The following is a 23,283-nucleotide window of genomic DNA, read 5'->3' as shown; positions in this document are numbered from 1 at the left end:
GGTCAAAAGGTGTTGTGTAAGTGTTTTCCATATGCTGCTTCTTTAGAGGAGAGCGCCGGCTCCCCTCAAATGTCAGCAAAAGTGGTGTTTTTAGAAGCTTGTGTTCTTTGTTACAGCTCAGCAGGGATGCCTAGGACCCAGCATTGTAGATATGACCCAGCGCTGACGTCAAACTGTTGGTCATGGTTCAAAGATTAACCCCTCCCAAACCAAGATGTTTTCTTTTTCCTCGTCTTTTACCTCCACAAGAGCATTTCAGCTCTTAAAGCATTTCACTGAACACGTAAAAAACCGAGATACAGGGTCTCATCTGCATGACTGCATGTATTTAGTCTTTGTAAACCCAAGAACTGCTGCACCCTCTAGATTTCTCTAGGATGTGATCATACAAAGGGGATCATTCATAATTAGCTGGAAATTGTCGTAAACTATTTTAAACATTACCCTCGCGTTGCCTTCAGTAGCCTATAAAAAACCATTTGGGACTTTTACTCAGAAAAGAACTATTCTGGGTGGTGTGTGTTTATAGATCTCTTGATCATTAAGGTTTTTTTTTATTGTTTTTTTTAGACACACTGTGATGAAATGGTGTTTTTTTAACATGTCTTTCTGGCATTTCTCTGATGATGGGGGACATGTATAAAGAAATGTAAGCATAAAATTGCATTTCTGAGTATTTCTTTGTCCATATGGTGAATCAGGAGCAGATAAAAATAAATGCAGTTTGAAAAAGATTACAGTTGTCCGGCTGGAAAGCTCCAATATTACTCGCTATTTTTGTTGCAGCAGTAATGATGGGTTGGGCGGTTGGGGTGTGTGAGGGGCTGCAAGCTAGCTAGATTAAGGCCAGCTCCATTATTTTATCACAATCTTTGTCAACCTGCGATCAAATGAAAGTGTCAGTTCATCATCAAGATGGTAGTAGAGCATTAGCTTCATTCCTTTGCTCTGGTGCTCCACTTTCTCTTCTCGGTCCAAACCTGTTGCATTATATTGAAGGAAGGTTTGATGGTTGGTTGGGCACCAGACTTTATTGAGTTGTCATCGAAACTAAAAAACTGTTTTTAAAAAAATAACCCCTGAGTCTTGTTCTTGGGATGCAGGTTGGGTGTGTGACCAAACGTCCTCCATCTTTTATTGGTCCACCTTTGTCAGCATCAAACCCTGACTTGGTGAAGGGGTTTCTTTGTGCCATGATGTCTCTAACGCGGGGGCCTCCCCTCTCCTGCCACACATGACCCATAATGCTTTGGGAGCCTGGGGGCAGACTGCTGGACCGCAGCTGGAGTCCACTTCCTTCCTGGTAATGTGTGATGCTAATGTTTGGAAGGTGAGATTCTGCTCATGTTTCGTTCAAATATTTGCCTGCTTTATAACTAAAATGCACAGCAATTGGGTCAGACTTCTTTGTGTCATTTGCAACAAGTGGGCAAATTATGTGAAAGACCTGTAGAAATATTGGGAGGTTTTGGGTTCTTATGATCCTCCATTAGCCACTGTCACAGTTATCAGGATCTTTTCTTCTACTGAATCTTCAGGTTTACAGATTTAAAAAGAAATGTGCAAACCTGGAAAGGTGAAAAAAAAATCATCTTGGTCCTTAAACTTTCATTTTCATAACACAAGAAAATAAAAGTTTTGAGATTAATTTAAATATCAATTCCTATAACAAAAATGTGTCTGTTTTTAGAATCCAGAGATTTCAGAACTTAAGTTTAGAGCAAAATTATGTTTCAAAGCTCATCAAAATGTCTTTCATAAACATCTGAGATGGTAATGTGGCATGTATGTACCGTTTTTTTAAATATCCACTTATGGAAGTTTAATAATCCATAGGTTTTGGGTTCTTGTATTTCTATTTTGAAACATCAATTATTTATAAACTTATTTTCATAAAAACTTTATTTTTGGTATGGCAATCTAAAATAATTATTGATTAAATTACATTTTAACATAAAGCTAATTGTGAATCTTTTTCAGTTATTTGGGAGGTGAAAAGGATTCCTGGCTGTAATTCTAAAACATACTTTTTTTTTTACCCATTTTGAGCACTTTTGTAAGTTAGTTATGCAAAATAAATAAAACTGGTGTTCATTATCTTTAAAAAGGTGTTGATAAACTGCAATTATTTTGGAAATTTCAATGTGCAAGAAAACTGATTTCCTTCAAAATAAAAGCTTCTTTCTGCAGGACACCTTTGTCTTGAAAAAACAGGAAGTAGCAGCAGCTGCATTAAACAGCCTCTTAAAAAATCATGGTTTTAAATTAAATTGATTTTAGTTTAGTTTTAAATGTAAAGACTTCTTTATAGCAGTGCATCATACATGTTAAAGTAATAAACATGTCAACATGGGGATTAAAACATTTTGTTTTCTGAAAATAAAACAAAATATCTCATTTTGAAAATAAAAGAATCTTCATTTCCATAAAAAGTTGAGATCTTTCTCGGTTTTCAGGTCCAGTCTTGTGGATTAAGTTAGGTTGGATGAGTCCCACATCCTTTCTTTTTGTCTTGGAACAGCTTCTTCATGAGTCTCCTAACATACTAGAGTGGATTCAAAGCAGATGTGGAGGGAAACTTGTGATAGCCATTACCAGTACAGAAGGTGTCATTGTTTTGGGTTTTTTTTCACAGTTTGGAACGTACCAAGAATTTTATTGCAAACACCAGAGTTGAACAGCCAGAATGCAATTTTTTTTTTTTTTTTACAGAACAAAAAGGAGTAAAAAAACAATCCAGTTTTGGTGTCATGAGAGGAAAAAATTGCAAAAATAAAAATGTATGTGAATGTGTAAAAAGAGACGCCAAAATTTTGCTTCAATAAAAAAAAACGTTTATTATCATTTTTATATTTTACTAGAAAATTGCCTTTATAGAGCCGGGAAATGTTGTGAATCAGATCTGGAAAATTGCACCACAGTATCCGACCACAGATGAGTAAATTGAGTGAACCCGACATGAAAAATTATAATAAAACAAAGCCTTTTTTTAAAAGAAATCATATCAGCTCAATAAAAAACAAAAAGCTGTCACATTTTCTAGACGAATACTTCTCTCATCTTTACTTAACATTTCAAACAAACATTTTTTGGTCTTTCGTAGGTTGTTTTTTTTTAACAATCTTTTCTAATTAAGTTAGACAGTAAAAAAGCTTTATTTCTGTGAGGTCCACTAAAGCATGTTTTCCTACATAATAGCAGAAATGATAAATGTATTCATAAAAAGGTTTTTTGGGGGTTTCTGCTCCAAAAAACAGAATTATCAGCATTTGGAGAATTTTATGTTTCATGTTTTAATCAGAAAAAAACCATACTTTCTAAAGTGTTAATCTGAAAGTCAACACTTTTGAGCTTTAATAGAAAATAAAGAGGTGCTTTATGGATATTTTGACATCAGATCTGAAAGTTTTTTTAAGTCTTTTTTTGTGTAAGTTGAACTTTTTTGAACTTTTCAGATTTTTCCCAGTTTTGTTGCAGATCAGATGTTTAAATCTATCCTCAGTTCAAATGAATGTTATGACAGCCTGAGGAGCTTCAGCAGTTTTCATGTTATTCATGTTTTAAGCAAAAAAAAAAAATCCGGCACCGTGAAAGTTGAGTTTGGGTCTGAGGGCATTTTTTAGAGAAGCTGAAAACACAGTCACATCTTTTCCAGAAAGCAAAGCTACAAACTGAATTCTATTTATAGGAATATTGTCGTGCTTCTACCGTATCCTTCACATCTTGCTGTTCCAACTTTAAGCACCTCCCAATCTCTACTGCTCACGCTCCGTTCTCCGTTCCTGTCCAGTTTGTTTCTTTGCCTCCTCGTGAATCACGCCGTCTCCTTTGCTGTCCCTGCTTTGCAGACGCTTTCCAAACGCTTCGCCCTGATTGGAGGAAGCTCTGCATACGTGTCGAACCCGAGCTGCGTGTGCGGCTGCGGCAGACGAAAGAGAAGCAAATGGTTCCTCAGCACCTGTCAAGGAGACGTGAAGAACAGCAGAAAAAAAAGTGAAATTAAGCATCTGATTCACTACTTGAAATGCACAAATGTGGACGTTAATAAAGTGACGTCAAATCAAGTCGCCTTAAATCTAAACATTTCAATGACAGCTCTAACGGATTTCATTAAATGTTTGACAAAAAGTTCCTGAACACCCATATTTCACAGAAAAGACATCAAACGAGCAGCCAAAGCTCATGTCAGACTTTATTTCTAACATCTGATCTTGAGTACAAACTGTCTGAACTGCTGTTTCTTTGCTGGATACCTCAAAAGAAACTCAACTGTTTTTACTTTTTTCTTCTTCTCTCCATCCAGAGGTGTCCAAAGAGTGTCAGAGGATTTGTTATCTTAACACGAGTGCTCTTCCTGTAACCATAACTGTGTATAAAGCTGTCCGCGCTCTGGATGTGTTGGTGAATCTAGGATATGATTCAAACTAGCTCCACATGTGGATTTATCTCAGTTGCCAGCACTTTTATTTTGTTTTTTTCTTCAAAAATGATGGTGGATTTTTTTTTGGGGGGGGGGGGGGGGGGCGATACTGACGAGATGGGCCAAAAAAAAAGAGACAAGCGGCTGGCTGGCAGCGTGAACAAAACCCTGTCCGGGAGAACCGGAGCAGAAAAAGGGATTCCACATTCAATCCTTTTAAATTAAATTGTCATAACCTTTTACAATCTTTTTACAGGCGCTAAATATCTGTTTATAAACAACAAAATATGAAAACAATAACAAAGGAAACAATCGAAGAGCTGCAGATCATTAAAGTCAAAGCTAAACCTTTCCCAGAATAACAGGTCAGCTTTGTTAGTAATGTGCAGAGACTGTGAAAGGCCAGACAGCGCACAATCAACCTCTAGGGTGGACGAAACCTGAAAATAGAGAGACTGACTGCAGGAGAAACTAGAGGTGCGTGCCATCAACAGGGAAGTACCTCATCAGTAAGGTAGTAGATTTTTCTCAGAATACTGTGTCGAGCAGCTTCCACCTCCTGAAAGAGAACAAAGCGTCAGCGGCGTTTGTTAACGTCCAAGTAGAAAAAACTGGATTCCTCATTTCAGGATTCAAAACAGGGAAAACATTTAAAACCAAATGTGATTAATCATCATTCAGTGTATGTCAACGATGTTCAACATTTTCATGTCTGATACAAATAATGTTCATAGAGCTTAAAGACCCACTCTGATGAAAATGGTGTTTTTGTTGTTTTTAACTTGTTTTCTGTTGTTAGAGGACATATAGGCCTGAATCGCCATCCCATCCCTAAACCCATAGAGGTCAGTATGATGTCTGTCCACCTTTTGCAGCTATTACAGCTTCAAGTATTCTGGAAGGCTGCCCACTTTGGTGCACAGTCATGTTGGAAGTCCAGCGGCGGCGTGTTTTACACCAGTGTTTTTCAAGCCTGCAGAACTGCACAACATAGTGGAATGCTGGAACGCTGAGGAATGTGTACACGCTGTGGAATGTTAACCCCGCCCACATTGAGCCTGTCTTCTTCATTGGTTTTACAAGTTTCCATGTGCAATATTGCCACCTACCGGTTTTTAAGGAGTTTTTCTTTACCGTGAAGGGGGGGGGGGGGGTCTAAGTGCAGGAATAACAGTTTAGTTTAGTCTGTTTTGTTAAAGTTTAGTATTTTCCAAATGCATTCTTTGTATTCATGATCCCCTTTTTATTGTTTTTCATTGCGCAAAATAAAAAAATATTTAATTGAATTAGAGAATTTATACAGTGATTCCTGTCTTCTTATGCCTTTTATAAATTTCCATGTGCATGTATTAGGGAGTTAATAAATTCTGTCTGGCCTCACAGACTCAAAAAAATAACTCAATGGATGAACTCAATTTAAATGTGGGCAGGATTTCCATCCAATAAATATGAGTAACCCCACCTCAAAGAAAATTCTTCCATGTAACGAAATATAATCGAGTTAGTCGAACTAAATTTTATCAAGAAAGGCAAAGGAAAAAGATCATGCAACAGAAGTCTAAAGTCAGATTCGAACTCAGAACCTCTGTATTATAAATCCGCTAACTAAGCCGCTGAGCTAACACACCGGTGTCAAAAGGAGGCCGCCGGTGTAAATAAATAGATTCTTTATTTCTATGAATGACGCTCTTCGTGTATCGTCTTACTGGGAGAAGCCGAGTTGAAACGATTTCATGCCACAGTTTCGTTTTTTACGTGGAAAATACGAACTAAAGTTTTAACTTTTGAAAAGTCGAAGGATTTGAAGGACTAATAGTCATACCAGGCATTACATTAGATGAAGGAGTTGAACATTTTAATAGTTCAATGGTTAAAATAGGTGAAAAATTGTAGCCGTGAGACGGCAAAAAGCATAAAGAGAAACAGGAAAACAGCATTCAACAGCATGCCCCTTACTTGAACTCAATTATTTTGGATTACTGGAGTTATAGGGGAAACTATTAATACATTTTCTGTTAGGTCAATTAAATGTAGATACAATCTTTTAAAATAAATGTTTTTAAATAAAACAAACAGAATTTTATTGTGTTACATGAAAGAGGGGCTTGAATCATTTTTTTGAGTGATACATAAAAAAAATTGCACCATTCAAATTTTCCTCCCCTCTGTTCTCTTTCTTCCTCATACAATTCACAATGACACAAAATGTGCTCCACTGATTTTTCCCCTTTCCTGCAATCACAACTGCTGTGACAAAGGTGAATCAAATGCACGGGCTCAGCGTGGGCGGGGTTAACATTCCACAGCAGACGGGCTCAATGTGGGCGGGGTTAACATTCCACAGCAGACGGGCTCAATGTGGGCGGGGTTAACATTCCACAGCAGACGGGCTCAATGTGGGCGGGGTTAACATTCCACAGCGTGTTCACATTCCTCTGCGTTCCAGCATTCCACTATGTTGACCCATTCTGCAGGCTGCAGCCAGGGCTTACTCATCTCACGTGGATTTTTGTGATAATTCTGGCAGAAAAAGCAGGAAGTTGCGGCTGTTTTTTTCTAAGAGATGAACCACCAGCTAAAGACGAGCTATGGCTGGTATTTTTGTTAGAACTGAGCGACTTTATCAGCAGAATTAAGAACAAGGAAGTGAAGACTTTAACCACTTCTGATTGGTCAGACTGATGACATGTGATTAAGTCTTCAAGAATGATTGGCGGAGACAGTTAAAGGGGCGGGACTTTTCCTTACACAGTTATAGCTGCAACTAAATCGCGGTACCATGATTCTTATCAAAATATCTTTAATAGAATTAAATAAACCAAAGAAAAAGTAATTTTAAGATCTTTTATATTCCTAACTCCTCAGTGTTTTATCAGGGCCTGTTTGGATGAACACAGAGCTGATATCCTGGAGATGGAAAATGTTTTTAGATCAGTTAATGAGGGCAATTTCTCCACGGCGCACTTGACCATCTCCCACGGCACACTGGTTGAAAAACACTGTTTTACACCACTGCATCGACGCTATGATGGGTGGCTTGGATGCAGCTGCTCGGTCATGGAAACCCTTTCCATGAAGCTCTCTGCGTTCTGTGCTTGGGCCAGTCATGAAGTCTGGAGCTCTGTAACAACTGACTGTGTGGGCGACCTCTTCACACTATGCGCTTCAGCATCCGCTGACCCCTCTCCGTCAGTTTACACGGTCTACCACTTGGTGGCCGAGTTGCTGTTGTTCCCAAACTCTTCCATTTTGTTATGATAGAGCTGACAGTTGACTGACGTAAGTAGGAGCAAGGAAATGTCACTACTGGATTTGTTGCACAGGTATGCTATGACAGTTCCATACTGGCCCATTCTGTCACAAATGTTTGTAAGAACTAGGGATGGCCCGTTTGACACGGACGCTCCGCTTCGTGAGGCAGATCGGTTCGTCACAATGTTTCAGGGTGTGTGTCAACTAGCGCAGATCACGTGGCTGATGGTGTATGAAGAGCCAAATGCATTGCTTGATCGAACCAGGGTTCAGATGTCACTTGTGTTTGAACAGTTGGGCGCGCTGTTCTCTATCAATACGAAATGAATCCTGAACGTTTCCCGACCAGTTCTATTGTTTCCCCTGTTCCCCCAGAGGTTCTGGGTTCAAGACCTGTGTTTTACAATGTTTTACTTTTTTTTTGACTTGCGTTTCTTTTCTTAATGTATGTGTGTTTGTCTGTGTTAGGCACTTCTCACAGAAAACGTCACACGTTGCGTTTTACGTTTTTTTTTTAATCATCATTAACAAGATTGTTTTGTTTTACGTGTTTTCATGATCATTTCCACATTGAAGTATTACAAGGTGCTTAGTTGAAGTATGTGTCGATATACGTCCAGACCGCCACCCGATGCCGCTGTTCTGTGTGCTTTCAAAGCCCTGAATGGTTGGGAATGGTGCGCAATTACATGAACCCTGTGAAAGCTTCAAGGGGCTTCTTTTCCCATCCCTAATAAAAACAGTCTGCATGCCCGAGTGCCTGATTTTATACACCTGTGGCCAGACCAAGTGACTAGGAAACCTGATTCTGATCATTTGGATGGGTGAGCGAATACTTTTGGTAATATAGTGTATATATTAAGGGTAAAATTGCATTTCTGAGTATTATTTACTCAAATTGTTGTGAATCACGAGCAGATTAAAAAAATGCCATTTGAAGAAGTTTAAGACGGAGAAAATTCGCTGAGCGGGCCATAATTTTTGGAAACAGGGAGAGGAAGGGGGGGCGGTGTTGTTCTGTCCCGTCCACAACTCAGATGTGAATTACTAATGAACTACTGCCACTCTACAGAAATTATGTCCTAGAAAACATTTTATTTTTTTGTATTTTTTGGGCTAAAAACGGCATAATCCTAATTGTAAAAGACCAAATTTAACAATAGATTAAAAGATGATCGGAGTGAGACTCTAGGCTCTCCCCAAAGATCAAACCTCTTCCACGGTGTTCATGTTAGGATAGAGAGGTGAAAGGAAAAGCCTGGAGCAAGATTAGCTGGATTTGAACTGCTTTGACATTTCAGACCAAGCCTCTTCCAACTGTAGGTGGTGGATATGAGCTAGTGAGCAAAAGAAAAAGAAAAAGAAGTCCCTCTCTGCTTGTCCAGTGGGAACACCACGGGCTAAATGCACATTCTTGAATTCGTGTCAAATGTCTGGTGTGTATGCAGCTTTCCATGTTTAGAAGTCTGACGTTTAATTTAAGAAAACATCAAACAAAGGAAAAACCCTGAAACCCAAAACATTTAGGAAGTAAACGGAAAGAAATTCTTCTTCTTTTCTAGCATTTTCTTTTTACTGAAACCATAAATAATGTAAGCTGTGGGGTACCTGTGCAGCAGCATCCTGAGAGAAGATGAAGGAATTCACATGAGACAAGGCGACCACATAGAGGACAGGACACCAGGAGAGCTTCAGGGATCCGGTCACTAAAGAGCGGAAGTAGAGACGAAGGAGAGGAAGCGAGTCTTCAGGCGGAGATGTAAATTGCTCGATCGGGATGGAAAGCTTCATTTGTCAAAGTAAAAAAACAGAGAAAAGTCTTCTGTTACAAACCAGATCATTCAAATATCTCATATGTGCATCAAAAATGAAGATAAAAACCTGTTCTAGCGTGACTCCCAGAGATCTCAACATCCCCACATGTTCTCCAAAAACAGCCAGCCTCAGGGAGGCGCTGTAGCGCCTCTGCAGGGGCAACAGAACCCAGCAGCCAAACAGCTGATCTCCAAAAGACACGGATTCATACTGCGCCAAAAGAGCGCTGTACAAGTCCTGGAAAGAGGCGAGGCCTGGCGGGGGCACGTCCAGGTCCAAAGAGTCCAGTCTAGAAGCCCTAAAAGGAAAAAGCATTTATTAGACCTCCTGATGTTTGTGTGAGCTCTGATCCATGTGGTTGAACTCTGACCTGGTCAGTAATCTAAACAAACCCCAGGTCAGTTTTTGAACGGGTCTCTCCAGGAACAAGTCGCTTGAACAGAGGAACACGCAGGACAGACGGGCCAGCTTGGCTACAGGAGGAACCACCTCCAGAGAGAGAAGCAAATCCAAACAACGAATGTCACTCGTCACATTGATTACATTGGTTATAAATGCTCACATGCAACATGACTGTTATTACTGCACATAAAATCTCCAAATTATGAATATTCATAAGATGGATATAGACGTATAGCATTACAGGCAAAGCAAACTGTTTACTCCATAATGTGATTTACAGCAGTGCGTTCTCCCTGAAATCATCATTTTGATGTGGCGCATTCCTGCCAGGTGACTGTGGTAAGCCGAGAACGCCATAAGGGGGCAGTATAGCACACAGCAGGATGAGTTGTCCCATCATCTTTTTTGAAACGTGTCTGTGTGCCTAGCTGGAGAGACGTAAACACTTGGAATTGTCAAGATATCAGAGAATTTAATCAAGGCAGCAGTGGATGCAGTTTTTCTTCCCTCCAGAGAAAAGCCTTTCAAAGTCAGGAGTCTGCTGAAAAATAATTCTTTTTGTGTTAAAGTGTTCAACACACACTTTAAGATCCACAAAGTTCTTTAAACTGATAGGTAACAGGATGTAGTTTCTACTAAACATTTTAGATTAAAAGTCAACCATCTCCGTTTCCCATCCACACCTGGTTTTCTGAACACTGACTGTCTGAGAGAACTGGACCGAGTGAGTGTAAACTCACCCTAATATAAATGGCTTACTTTGGGTTCAAGCTAAATGACGTCAATTCAGTGGCCATCTTCTTCCCAGACGACGTCAGCAAGGTGGGATTTGTCTGAGTCGGTCTGAGTCAACGTTTCTATGGCAACCACTCTCGCCAACCAGGAGTGAGCTTGTTGGAAGTCCACACCCCCATCACTTGGCAGTTATGGGGGTGTTTCACCCACAAAAACAAACAGCCAGACTTTTGCAAAGATGGATGTGCATATTGTGAAGCCTTATAAAGGCATTTTAGCTGATCACAGCTAGCTCTGCGGAGAATGTGGGGGGGGGGGGTTAGCCTGGGGGCGGGGCGTACAGCGCAGAATCTTCCTGGAAAGCGCCGTTTTTCATTCATCTACCTCAGCTCCTGAGAACCCGCTCGTTTTTGTGGGTTGGGAGGGGCTGGTGCTCAGAGCGCAGGATTTTAGAAGAATAGTCAGAAATGTGTGCATGGATCAAAATACCACCTTTGGGGTTTCTTTTTGTGAGGAATGAACATTATGATAAACTTAAAATTTAAAAAAAACGGATTTTGCACGGCCCATTAAAACTGAATGACAGTGTGCTAAAACAAGGTGACAAATTTGACTAATGACTTTTCATATTTTCAATAAGAATTAAAAACCAGTAAATCTTGAGGGCAGATAATAAATGAGTGCATTCTTCGATTTTGTACCTTTAAGGACTCCTCCCTCCAAACCTCCAGCAGCAGTAGCCACTGCAAACAGTGGACAGCCGCCTGTAGAGCCCCCGCTGGAAGCTCCTCTACAGCCAGCCCCCCGCCGCCAGACACTCCTGTCTGCTCGTACAGTTTGATGAGGGGGAGGAACGGCCAGTCAGATGGCAGGGTGGGCCCCGTGACCTCCGGGAGGAGGTGGGAACTGATCCACGGGTTGCGTCCAAGCAGGGCTTTTCGGGACGCGATCACAGACGGTTCCAGATAGGCGAGATGAGTGAGGAAGCAGCCCCGTATAGACGGCAGCTGAACGCAGGCTTCTCTGAGGAGAGCGCCAACAGTCTGTAGAGATGGAGATGGGTGGAGTCTGACGTCGTCGTGAAGCTTTAGCTCCCCGAGCTCCACAGCCTCTGGACCTCCACTGTGTCCCTCTCTTAACAGAAAAACAAACAACAAAAACTTAGACTAACTATCAGACAATAAAGGTGTAATTATCCAGAGGAAATAGTTTTTCTTACGATATAAAGTCCTTGTTGAATATAACAGTAGACAGCAGTTCATGTGCCAAGTATTCACTGCCTGGTAATAACCAGGGAAGAAGCACCAGTGCCACCTGGTGATAAAGTGAGGCCTGTTTCGCCACCTCTACATCGACAGGAACCTGAGAAATGTTTAAAAAAGAAAAGGAAACGGAAGAAAAATGAAACAATGCAGCTCTTTCAAAATGACAAATATCTACCCCACAACTCAAAGTAGATCCACACCCACCAGCCTGTGAGCCATCCGCAGCAGCAGGTACAGGAGGAGGTGTTCGTGACGAAGGAGCCAAGCCCTGGACACAGACAGAGTGGGCGTGGACTTACTGCAGGCCTGCAGGTAACCAATCACAGGCTCTGACAGGAGGAAGCTCGAGAACTAGAAAGAAGGAAAGAAATTCAGGCATTTAAGGATTAAAGAAAAGCACTCCAAATAGGCCTTAATAGAAAACTTTAGGGACAGATGAAAAAATTCATATAAAATGTAACCATTTACAAAAAAAGAACAACTTTTTACTACTTTTTATGAGACTGTCATCCAAAGTACAACAAACAAAAACTGTCATAGACTGCTCTATTCTTACCAAGAAATAAATTATTTAACAAATAGTAAAAAAGGATTTCCCTTTGCTTACATAATGGATAACTCCCTTTAAAAAAAGAAAGAAAACTGGAATTCATTTTTTATTCATTTTACTTGTTTTCATTTATTCATAAAATATGAAAAATATTAGATTTTTGTATTACTTAAAAAATATTTAATAAAATGATTTATTTAAAAGCAGTGCTAAAGTTTTAAGAATTCTACAACTAATGTCCTCTCAACCCCAACACCTCAGATATGAGAGGTTTTTGTTATTCACCACCAGAGGGCAACACCTTTGTAACAATTTCACTACATGTTTTGAATGTAATGCCACATTAATGGGTTATAATAATGTGTTAAACTCCACCTTGCTGCTGAGACCTCTATGGATCCCTGTGATTGTTTCCAAGAGGGATCCCAATCCGATCACAAGAGCAAAAGGGGAGCTGGGAACAACAAGCCCAGAACGTTCCTTCCATCCTGCGCAGGCTAAACCTGGAAGATTCGAGGTCGTCTCTGGACCCGGATGGTGGGACTGAACGTTGCAAACCAAAGAAGAGGATCTAAACAAGATGAAAATGAAAATAAACAGCCTTAAAATGTACATTTTGAGAGAAAAGAGCAGCAGAGTTATCAGAAGTACCTCAGGTTGTTCATCAGACCTTGCACAACACTGTGACACAGAAGTGGAAGAAGAACATCGGAGGTCAGAAGCTCCAGCTCCTGAAGAGTCTCCACTGGTTTGAAAAAGGTCTGTTGTATATGCATTAAAAGAAAAATATAAAATTATTTGTTTGTTTTTACTTCAAACTTGAAATACCTCGATTGCTCTGCAGATAGAAGACAGAACGGAGTACCTGTCTGGAGAGCTGTTGGTAGTACGCTTGGAGATAGACCAGATAAGCTGGTATCAGGGTCAAGCTGCTATCTGCCTGAACTGGACTATCAAGGCTTTTGACAAGACCCTTCAGATGCCCCAACAGGGATGCCTGCAAGCCCGAGACGTGACCCCAGGAAACAGGAGGCGGAGGAGGGCACTCCTCCCCCTGAGCGCTGCGATGAACACAGACAAAGCCTCATGTAGACGAAGGCTTCAAACCAGAACAGAGTCATCATCCTGCAGGTACCTGAGGACGCCAGCCTGCAACTCCTGATGGCAGCCGGCTGCGTGTGTGACCTGTGTGAGCAGAGAAAGCAAAGCCGAGAGCCGCTGCAGCTGCAGAGGCTGGAGAGCGTGTGAGGGCGGCGCTAAGCGATGCCCAGACTGGAGTGACTTCAGTAAAGCAGAGTACAAGTCTCTTCAAGAAAAAACAAATGTGAAATCACAGGTGATTTAACAGAACATTAACCACAAAACTACTTTTAAGGTGTTTTCTTTGGTATACAGTGTAACCTTCAGTGCTTCACCTACATGTATAGTTGGCATGCCTGTCCATAACCGGCTGCCACCGCCCAGAACCTGTAGGCCTCAGTGGTGACCCTGAGAGCCTCGGACGGTTCCAGCAGCAGCTCGCTGGGCTCAGCGCCCAGCAGACGCGACAAACGCTCCTTCACACCCAGAGAGTTCAACTAGGAAACAGAGTTAAAAACTCTTTGAGAAATACAAAAGTGAATGTGGCAGCAACAAATAGTCCGTTATGTCATTCGAATATTTGGAATAACCTTTCGACCCATCGATTGGCCTCGCCGTCACACATTTGTCTAGACTTCTGATAAGCTGCTAATCAAACAGCAAACATCGATCCAGGAAATTTTAGCCAAAAATTCAACCAGTGTGACTCAGAGATAAATACCTGGGTCCTGAACAGTGCAGGGGAGGTTTTACACATTCCTTGCAAGATAATCATGTGTAAATTAAATACGTGTAAAAACAGATAAGTACACAATAATCACTGTTAAATTCATTCACATCTAAGTTTTCTAAAGTTCATCCCACTGTTGGTCTTCCACATCCAAATGGTCCAAAGGGAACATTATTAGAACATTCTAGCACACCGTGTGGCCACATGTCTTTGTTAAAATCAATGACTTGATCATTTTTTCCTGCCGTCACGTGTGTGCTGTCTACTGTGATGCACTTGGTCGTTTTTATGTTATAGTTAAACAGTGATGAAAGTCAGGTAAGGAAAAAATCCCTGAACTTTTCTTTGAGCGATATGGCGGGCACAGAGCGAAATTTTGGAAAAATACGTGGTCTTAGATGCATTCTGGTGCATTCTGGCAGCTAGTTATTCACTTCTTTATCAAGAAACTAAGACTAATTGGAGCATCATGATTTGTCATTCAAACCCCTAGTTTGACTCTCCATTAAGGACTTGCTGGTCCCAAAAAAGAATTTGGAAAATTGCTCAAAGTAACACAATCCTACAATCTATGCTTTTCCTTAAAGCTGCAAAACATACAATTGCTAAAATATAGTAACATCAAAGCCCCAAATGGCAAAAAGAACACCAGTAACTATGATATTCTATGAAAATACCTCAGTTATTTATACATTATTTCTGCTTTAGAAATGACTGATGTACAACATCCACTTGCACTGTTTTCTCAAACTATAATTACATCAAAATATGGGATCTGCTTTAAACTATAATTCTATAACATAATACATCAATTCTTTAACACCAATACTAAGTAATCTGGGAAATATCAAAACAAACATAAAAAATAAACTAAATATTGTAAACATTATTTTTTAAGGGAGTGCGGGTCCAAACCATCAAATACTTATAATTAATGTTAACTATACTGAACTAAATCATGGTAATTAGGAAATACAAATAAATTAGATAAAGAAATGTATTCAAAATAAAAACTGAAACTCAAAACTAAAGTTGAAATTATTTCAAAATGTGGTTTTGAGATTATTTTACACAAAGAAGTATTTGACCTACACTACCTTAAAAATCTTTTTTTTCCAGCCAAGACCACTTCAATTTGTTTTTTATCGTCTTCTCACAACTGAGGTCGTGACCAGGCTCAATAATGACGATGCCTGCCATTATTTTAACACAAATTTGATCGCAAACTCTTCAGATGTGTTTGTGAAAGTTTAGCGTGGGTCCGCCAGTTTTGGTCTCTAGGGAAGCAAGTCACGCTGACCACGTGGTGCAGACAGAGCCAATCAGACCCATCGACGCATCCGAAAGCAACTAAAACGTCCCGTCATTGGTCAATTAGGCCCGGAAGACGAGAGATGGCCACGACCATAGAGGAAGCGATCTGCGGAGAAATATAGAAAATAAAGCTAAAATTAGCTGATTTCAGACCATTTTTTAATCCGGAAAGCGATTTGTCCGTAGAGATCAGGTCTTTATTTCCCGGAAAGTACGTTCGGTTTGCTCAAAAACCCGGATTTCCGGGAATTCCCGGAAGACTTTCATCACTGTTAAATAAACCTAACGTTTAATTAATTTATCTCATTTTGTATATATTCAATAAGGATTTAGGTCTTTTCGATCTGCTTCAGACAGATCGATCTGGTTGGATTGTAGGAAAAGAAATCGTTGAATCAATGAAACGTTACACCCCTCATAAGCACAGGTTTGAATAGCAAGGCAACCAAATCATAGTGATAACACACAGCTCTGTGAGCAGAGCGTAAACTCACTTTCCAAAAAAAACTTTATAGCCAATCTCAGCTCTCCGTTTGTGTTCCTCTGCTTCTGCAGCAGACTCTGCCTTGAAGTTTATTCCTGTGGTAGGTCATTTCTAGAGTTGTCCCAGGGAACTGTGAGCTTTATGAAATGTACAGACTACAAAATTCTCATCTCGTCTTGTTTGTGCAGGCAATATTCTAAAAAACTATAAGCTGGCTTCCCAAATCCAACTCTCACATATCGGTTTTTCATCTAGAATAGTTTACCCAACAGCCTGCTAGTGTGCTGCACTTATCTCTTTGATGAACAAACGTCTGCTTTTTTCCCATATTGCTGCATTTTTTTCTATTTACAATCTGTGAGAATATGTGGAGGTGAAGTTTTCCCTGAACACAATAAACATGATGGATCTCTACCTGCCTGCATCTCCCATTTCGTTTCTTTCTCTTCCTCGTGTCATCAGAGAAACTGCTTTTGCACATGTTGCACCTTCCTCTTGAGCTTTGATTTATTAACAACCAGCCTTCTGCTATCAGCCACAGCTGCTCTGCAACTGCTGAGACAGACTGAAACCAAAGCCGCCACATTCATGCAGCACCTGTGCATCAATGCTGCCTGAAGCTGTAGCTCCGCCTCCTTTGGGCTTCCACTTCCTTCCTGCAGAAACTTTAGGGACCTTTGTAATCTTCACTTTGAAAGTTCAGAATTGTATATAATTTTAAGTATAGACTTAATCCAATATAACCATATAGGAGATTTAATTCTATTTGACATGAAAACTGAAAAACAAATGAGAACATGAAGTTTCCTGTCTGATATTTTGTACTTTACTTTAAATGAAGCTTTAACTGTGCAAATTTGACTAAAGTGCCACTTCCCCTCATCTCTGGACTCCACCTGCACCAGAACCAAAAAATGGATGAATTTCACGTAAATAATTCATCTTAAAAAGCAAAAACCTCTTGAAAAACATATTTTAGTTAATATGTTTGAGCAGCCAACTTGTTTATGACCTTATCATACTATTGTTCACAAATATAAAAAGCCATGAGTAAAGTTCTTTATCTAAGATCCGAAAATGCTTCAGCTGGATTAAAAGTTGCCCAAAGCATGACTAAAATAAAAACAATTTAAATAATCAACTATCATTTTTAAAGGCAACTGGAGTAAGAAACTTTAAAATAAATGTAAAAACTTGTCAGAGGAGAAAATCTGTGGTAGAACAAAGAAAAAAAACATAAATAGATATTTATGGTTTATTAATATTAAATATTTGATGCAGCATAAACCCTTTTAAAGAACGTTCTGTTCCTAGAGTTAATTAAATTATATCTGTAGTGATTGTTGTTATAAATGTTATGAATAAATGTGTATGTTTCCCAGAGGCCCGGGTAAGGGGGAGTTGGAACAAAGTTCTGATCCAGACTAGCTTCTTAAATCACATCTTTAATGTGATTTTTCAGAAAAAAGGAAAACAAATCTACAGTAACTGACTTCCTGAGCATAATACAAGTCCAAGTTCTTCCATTGATGGCACAGGTATATATTCAAGATTTGGTGCCATAAGTCTTTAGTGTGTCAGTTTAAACTCGATCCACCTGTTCTGGCCTCAATAGAAACTAAACTTTCACCTCCACCAGATTATGCATTTATCCAACTCTTCCAGAGTGAGTCTTTAATCATTGTGTCATCGTTGTGTCATTATAAAGAAAATTAATCTTAAATGTATTTTTCTGAGTTTTTTTTTAATCAAATCAACAGCAACAAAGGGCGAGCTTACTCAATGCCAACAGTCCCACCCACAACTCAGAGGGCAATTTCCAATGAACTATTGCCGCTCTGCAGAAACTTTGTCCTAGAAAACAACACAGGATTTTAGATTTAGCCTAAAAACGGCATAAACATCACTAAAAGACCACTGGGAAAAAGCATATTAAAGCATATTAATATGCTTTAATATTAAAAGATTGAGACTTAAAAGAAATGAAGGAACACTTATGGTAATAATCTAAACTGATGGTTGTCTGCTGGTATTTTTTTATTTAACCTCTGCTTTTTGTCTGTCATTATTTTACTATATTATATATTTTTATTTTGCACTACTTTACTTTGTAATTGTTTTAACCCTTTAACTGCTTTTTTAATGTTTGTTTGACTGCAATCATATTAAGGCGCCACATAAATTAAAGTGATTTGATTTCAAATGCATCTCAAAGCAGCTAAAATGACAGTTTTTTCCAGTATTAAAAATAATTACCAGTCTGGCACAGTTATGTCTGCCAGATGTAGCCAAGACCCTCAAGAGCTTCATGGCGCTGGGCACAGGAACTCCATATATGGACTGAGGGTTGGGTGAGGAAGATGCCGACCAGGAAGTGGGGAGAAACTCTGACGTTACCGTCTCCATCAGACGAGGACAGTTCAACACCTGAGGAGGAGATGAAGGGCTGGAGTGATCCAGTGAGTTTGTGAGCTGCTCCTTTCACTCTTCTTACCTCAGTGGCAGATGACAGCGAGTGTCGGGCCACACGGGTCAGGATCTGCAGGACGTCCTGAGCCACCCGAGGGGACGGCCGCATCACCTCAAGAATGTAGCGCAGCCTGGGGAGCAGCTTCATCTTTAATAAGCCCTAAAACATAAAAGAAGTCAGCCGTCTGGACTCAAAGGAAGCAGAAGAAAGAGCAGGAGAAGTGGTTTGTTCACCTTGACGACATCCTGCTGGGTAACATCAAAATCACTCTTCTGTTCCTCCTTTTCTTTGGCCGTCTGCTTCATGCATCCATCCACCCCTTCATAATCCTCCTCCTCATCATCTTGGGAAGAGGGCAGCAGAGGGAAGGAGGCCAAACCCAGGTACCAGGAGAAAGTAGAATCCATGCACTCCTGAAACATTTTTCCAAATTAAACTTTTTTGGGGGGGTTTAGAATTCACAAAAAAAGAAAAAAAAATGAGGAGAATCTCAGGAAAATCTAACCTCATCTTCAGAAGACACGAGAAGGGCTTTAAGCGCGTGCACAGCTGCAGACATCACTCCCTCCACGCCATCGTCCAGGGCAAAGCGGAGCAGGAAGAGCACGCCGGCGTCCAGCAGAGTGGAGGTCACGGTGCCTCTAAGGGCAGATGCGTACTCTCCAGCACGCGCCTGAAGGACAAAGACATAACTACAACGAAAATACTCCCTAAGGATGAAGATGACAGACTTTCGGGTCTGTTTGTGTACCTTGGAGAGGATGTTAGCCAGAGTGTTGAGAGCCAAACTTCTCTGCTGGATGAGCTGACTGCGAGACAGCAGGAACAGCTCCTGGAGGGAATATCCCGCCCGCTATGGAGACACGATGAATGTCAGAGTGAGAGGTGAAGGATTCCATTCAACTGATTCAACTGATTCTTGTCAGCAGAAGACAAACAATTATAATAAAAGGCTCATATTCTTATGCTTTGTGAACCAGTTGTGCTGACCTCAGGCTCCTCTCCATGGTGGTGCAGCCCTAAGTGGGTGGGTAGATCTTCAGTGGGTGGCATCAATGTCCCGGCAAAGTCAAAACGGGCCTGCATGGCCTTTAGGAACAAAAAAATAAGCCGTTTTGTCTGTTGGTTGCTACAAACAAATACAGTTCAGACAAATAAATGGAGTTCAAGCAACAAATCTGAGCAGAATTGCCGGAATTGCTCATTTACCTTCTCAGTTCCCTTCTTCCTGGGAGGAGGCAAGTCTTTCATCCACTCCAGCTTCTCTGGCTCCAGTTTGTCCATGTGGACCCATTCCTTCTGAGGCTTCACTGGCAGCTCCACCTCTGAATGTAAGGCAAACACTGCCAGTAAGGAAAAACTGTCCAAACACCTGGACGTACCAGCTAAAGAAAGACTTATTTTGGTTGAAACCAGTTTTGAACAAAGCTTTAGAATTTTCAAAGTGTCTTCTGACCTACAAGGCCCTCAAGAGGTTTTTTAGCTCTACATTCAAAAGCAGCATCTCTGCAGGTCAGGGCTCTATTAATGAGTTTGTTCTGGGCAGCCTGCATGTTTTAGAAAAAAACATGTCAATGCTGAAAGTTTTAGCTCACTGGTTACTACATCATTCAGAATGAGTCAAGCAGCAGCTTTACTCCATGGTAGGAGAGCAGCCTTGACTCTGAAAAAACAGGGATGAGGAGCGCAGGGAAGATTCATCGGGGGGGTCATCACACTGCCCATCCCCAGAGGACTTATTCTCTCCTGCCCTTAAGCTGACGTAAATGAAGAAATACACATATTGGTGCTAGCCATCAATTGTATTTTTTCTTTTTGTTTTGTTAATTTGGGATAGCAAAAAAAACAGTTTTAATATTTAAGTAAAAGGGGCAAAAAATAATAGGTTTTTTCTTTCTGCTCCTCTTTCAATGTCCAAAAAATGTGTATTGTTTTGTTGCTTTTTGTAATTGTTTGGTGAAAATAAAATAAAGCAAAACAAAATTTTCAAAAAAAATAAATTCATTACAATAAAATAAACAAAAACACTTTTTTGACATCTGAACAAACCCAAACAAAAGATTGAGTCAGGTCCTGGTCTACAATACATTCCAAAGACTTTTACATTTGTATTTTTATCAATTTGTTTCTTCATTTGGACAGATTTTATGATTCAATATCCAAAACCTTTTAATCAGTTTCCAATCAAATATTATGTCATGTGATTTCAGGTATTTTTGTTTTCATTATTTTCAAATCTGAAAAAATATTTTATAGTAGTGTATAGTTTAAAATAAAAAAATAGCTTAATTTAAATGTTTTTCTAAACTGTTTCCAACAATAAACTAAATTCTGTGTAGTTGAAATACCTGTAATGATTGCTGATGGAGGCTGTGGCTCCTCTTCTTCCATGCTCCTTTCACAATAAAACACAGGACCACTGGATGGAGGTCCACCTGCCTTTTCCAGAGCGTCTTCCTTCTTGTTTGTTTCCTCAGACTGAACACTTTGAGCTTTGTGGGATCTGACAAACTCCACGAGTCTGGGATCTGGAAAAACAAAAAAAGAAAAAGGCTACTAGTATTCAGAAAACTCATTCCCTAAAATGAAAGCCTCTTTTGCTATTTGATCCAATCAATTGTTATTATGCTATTCATACCTGCTGATATTTTAAAATGCATTTTAAAAATAAATCTATTTCTTACCATAAAACAGCTAAAAGATTATTTTTTTTCTAATATTAAACATAAAATCTATATGAGGAGCGTTTTATGTCTATTTAATATTTAGTTTTCAGAAGTTCAGAGGAAATCTTTCAGAGTAATACCTTTAATAAAAAAGTCTAACATGCAAAAAAATATGTTTACAAATGATACTTACTTCATTCAGGAAGTCAGGAGTTTTTACAATAATGTTACCAGATTTTTGCGGCTTACCGAGCTGAGACAAGAGCTTCTTCTGCTCCTCGAGGATTTCTGACTGAGACATCACTCTGAGTTTGGCCTGATTCTCCATGTGGATCCTCAGAGTCTCCGTTGAACCATCTAAGACGCCGAGCCCCTGACCCGACACCAACCTGGGCTGAGAGGCTACAGCTAAGGACAGAAATGTTGTTCATTGTAGAAGGTTCAAGCAAAATAGTTGGAATACCAAAGAGTTTGTGAAGCTACATACAGGCATCACTGAGCGCTATATCCATCCCAGTCTCAGCAGGAAGGTTCTGCTCTTTGAGACCAGAAGTCTGGGAAGATCCAGATGAATCGTCTTGTGGCGTCTTTGCTTCATTAAGCTTCTGAGCAGCAATCTGACGGGCAAAGATGCTCTTCTTTCCTCTAACGGAGGAAGGCGGGGCCTGACAAAAAACAACAAACCAACCAGAGTAAACAAATACCCCAGCCTCCCTTTACTGTTCCACATTTTTATTCAAAGATATGACATTAATGCTTCAGAACGGTAGGAAAACGTAATAAAGATATTGTACAACAGTCAACCTTTACCTGACTGCTGGTTTCAGAGCGGTGCATCACTTTGGGGAAAGCCATCCCGGTAAATGCTGGTAAAGATATCGGCACAGAGCTGGTGTCTCTCTCCTGAGGAGAACAAGGGATGTAAACGATTCACAAAAGAAGTTTAAAAAAAAAAAAGTCACCCTCCTTTACAAAACATTACTTACAACAATCCTGGAGAGGACGGCGCTTATGTGAGTGTCATGAGCGTCCAGCCGGTCTTCAGCATCGTCCTCCTCAAAGGTGACACGACTGGCTTTGAAACGAGACTTTTTTGGCGGGGCTGGAGTCAGAGACGGAAGCTCATCTGGAAGATCTGTTGTAAACATCGCATTTTCATTTAATGTCTTTTGTTTTGTTTTTGTTTTTTGGACAGATGTTTTTTTTAAATGTATTTTTGTCAGCCCCTTCTCTTTAAACTCAACACTAGCAATAAACCACGTTCTCCTCCAAAAACAAAGATCTCCTGGAGGCATCACATGCTTCTTTCCAACCTTCAATGGTGACCACATCCTTCTGGGTTCCTCCATTCTCCTGGCTCCCGTCACCCTCCGCCTCTCCACCCTGGCCTCTCCTCTTGTCCGGACGCCGGAGGACGCTGGCCGCAGACGGAGCTCCTGAGGCCAGAAAGCTCTCCTGTTCTCTAAGGAGGTCCGCCTCACAGTCGGAGGGTTGGGGACGGCGCAACATCCCTTTACAAGCAGAAGAAAAATCTATATTGATGGCATGTTTCATTGCATTATAATTGAAGTTTCACAATTTAGTCTTACATTGTCTTTTTTTTTTTATTTAATTTTTGAAAACTCTAAAACAAAACCACCTAAAATTTGTTATGGGGCACACATATTGAATCCCATTAGTGTCTGAACCTGACACTTAAATGTATTTACCGAAAATTAAGGTTTTAAAAGTTGTAAACAAAATAAATATATGCAAATTTACAAAAATAGTCTTGTTTTGTTTTTCTTTGTTTACTTTTTTATAGCAGTTGATTAAACGATCAAAATAATAGAGCATGGTGGTTAGTAAAGACAAACTTCTACTGACCTCACATAACAATTCTTGCTAGTGATGCTCTTCCCCACGGAGATAATATATCTAGCCAATCACCAGGGTAGAACTTTGAACCTTAAACACTTTAAGATTAAATGTTATTTAGCTATGCTAATTGTTATAATGTAATAGTACCTGTTTCTTGTTGTTTTCAGTGCCTTGTGGTGCTACAGCTAACCTTTGCCTCACAAACGTTTTAGGTTCCCACGGAAGATTTTTATGGTGGGA

General features: G+C 40.0%; 1 protein-coding gene across 3 annotated transcripts; it reads right to left on the bottom strand.

The window, feature by feature from the left end:
- Positions 1-2,817: 2,817 nt before the first annotated feature.
- On the bottom strand, positions 2,818-23,275 carry rpap1 (RNA polymerase II associated protein 1). Of its 3 annotated transcripts, none has more exons than XM_023951251.1 (27): positions 23,191-23,275; positions 22,497-22,694; positions 22,170-22,318; positions 21,988-22,086; positions 21,671-21,848; positions 21,433-21,591; positions 20,866-21,045; positions 19,727-19,842; positions 19,508-19,606; positions 19,269-19,370; positions 19,023-19,190; positions 18,751-18,930; positions 18,542-18,676; positions 18,304-18,474; positions 13,859-14,016; positions 13,575-13,745; positions 13,305-13,500; positions 13,091-13,200; positions 12,815-13,010; positions 12,094-12,240; positions 11,844-11,986; positions 11,326-11,758; positions 9,858-9,976; positions 9,554-9,785; positions 9,281-9,457; positions 4,923-4,979; positions 2,818-3,958 (listed from the first exon to the last, which is right to left on the bottom strand). In XM_023951251.1, exons 2-27 carry the CDS (start codon positions 22,690-22,692, stop codon positions 3,815-3,817), a joined length of 4,215 nt encoding a protein of 1,404 aa, XP_023807019.1. In that variant the 5' UTR covers positions 22,693-22,694; positions 23,191-23,275; the 3' UTR covers positions 2,818-3,814. The 3 variants fall into 3 exon arrangements, with proteins under 3 accessions (XP_023807019.1, XP_020569360.1, XP_023807020.1); XM_020713701.2 differs by having other exon boundaries at positions 23,050-23,273; XM_023951252.1 differs by having other exon boundaries at positions 21,994-22,086; positions 23,050-23,273.
- Positions 23,276-23,283: the final 8 nt, after the last annotated feature.

The sequence above is a fragment of the Oryzias latipes genome, chromosome 22 (genome assembly GCF_002234675.1).
Source record: "Oryzias latipes chromosome 22, ASM223467v1".
Classification (NCBI taxonomy): Eukaryota; Metazoa; Chordata; class Actinopteri; order Beloniformes; family Adrianichthyidae; genus Oryzias; species Oryzias latipes.
The sequence above is the reverse complement of the archived record's forward strand: the minus strand, read 5'-3'. Positions and strand labels throughout refer to the sequence as shown.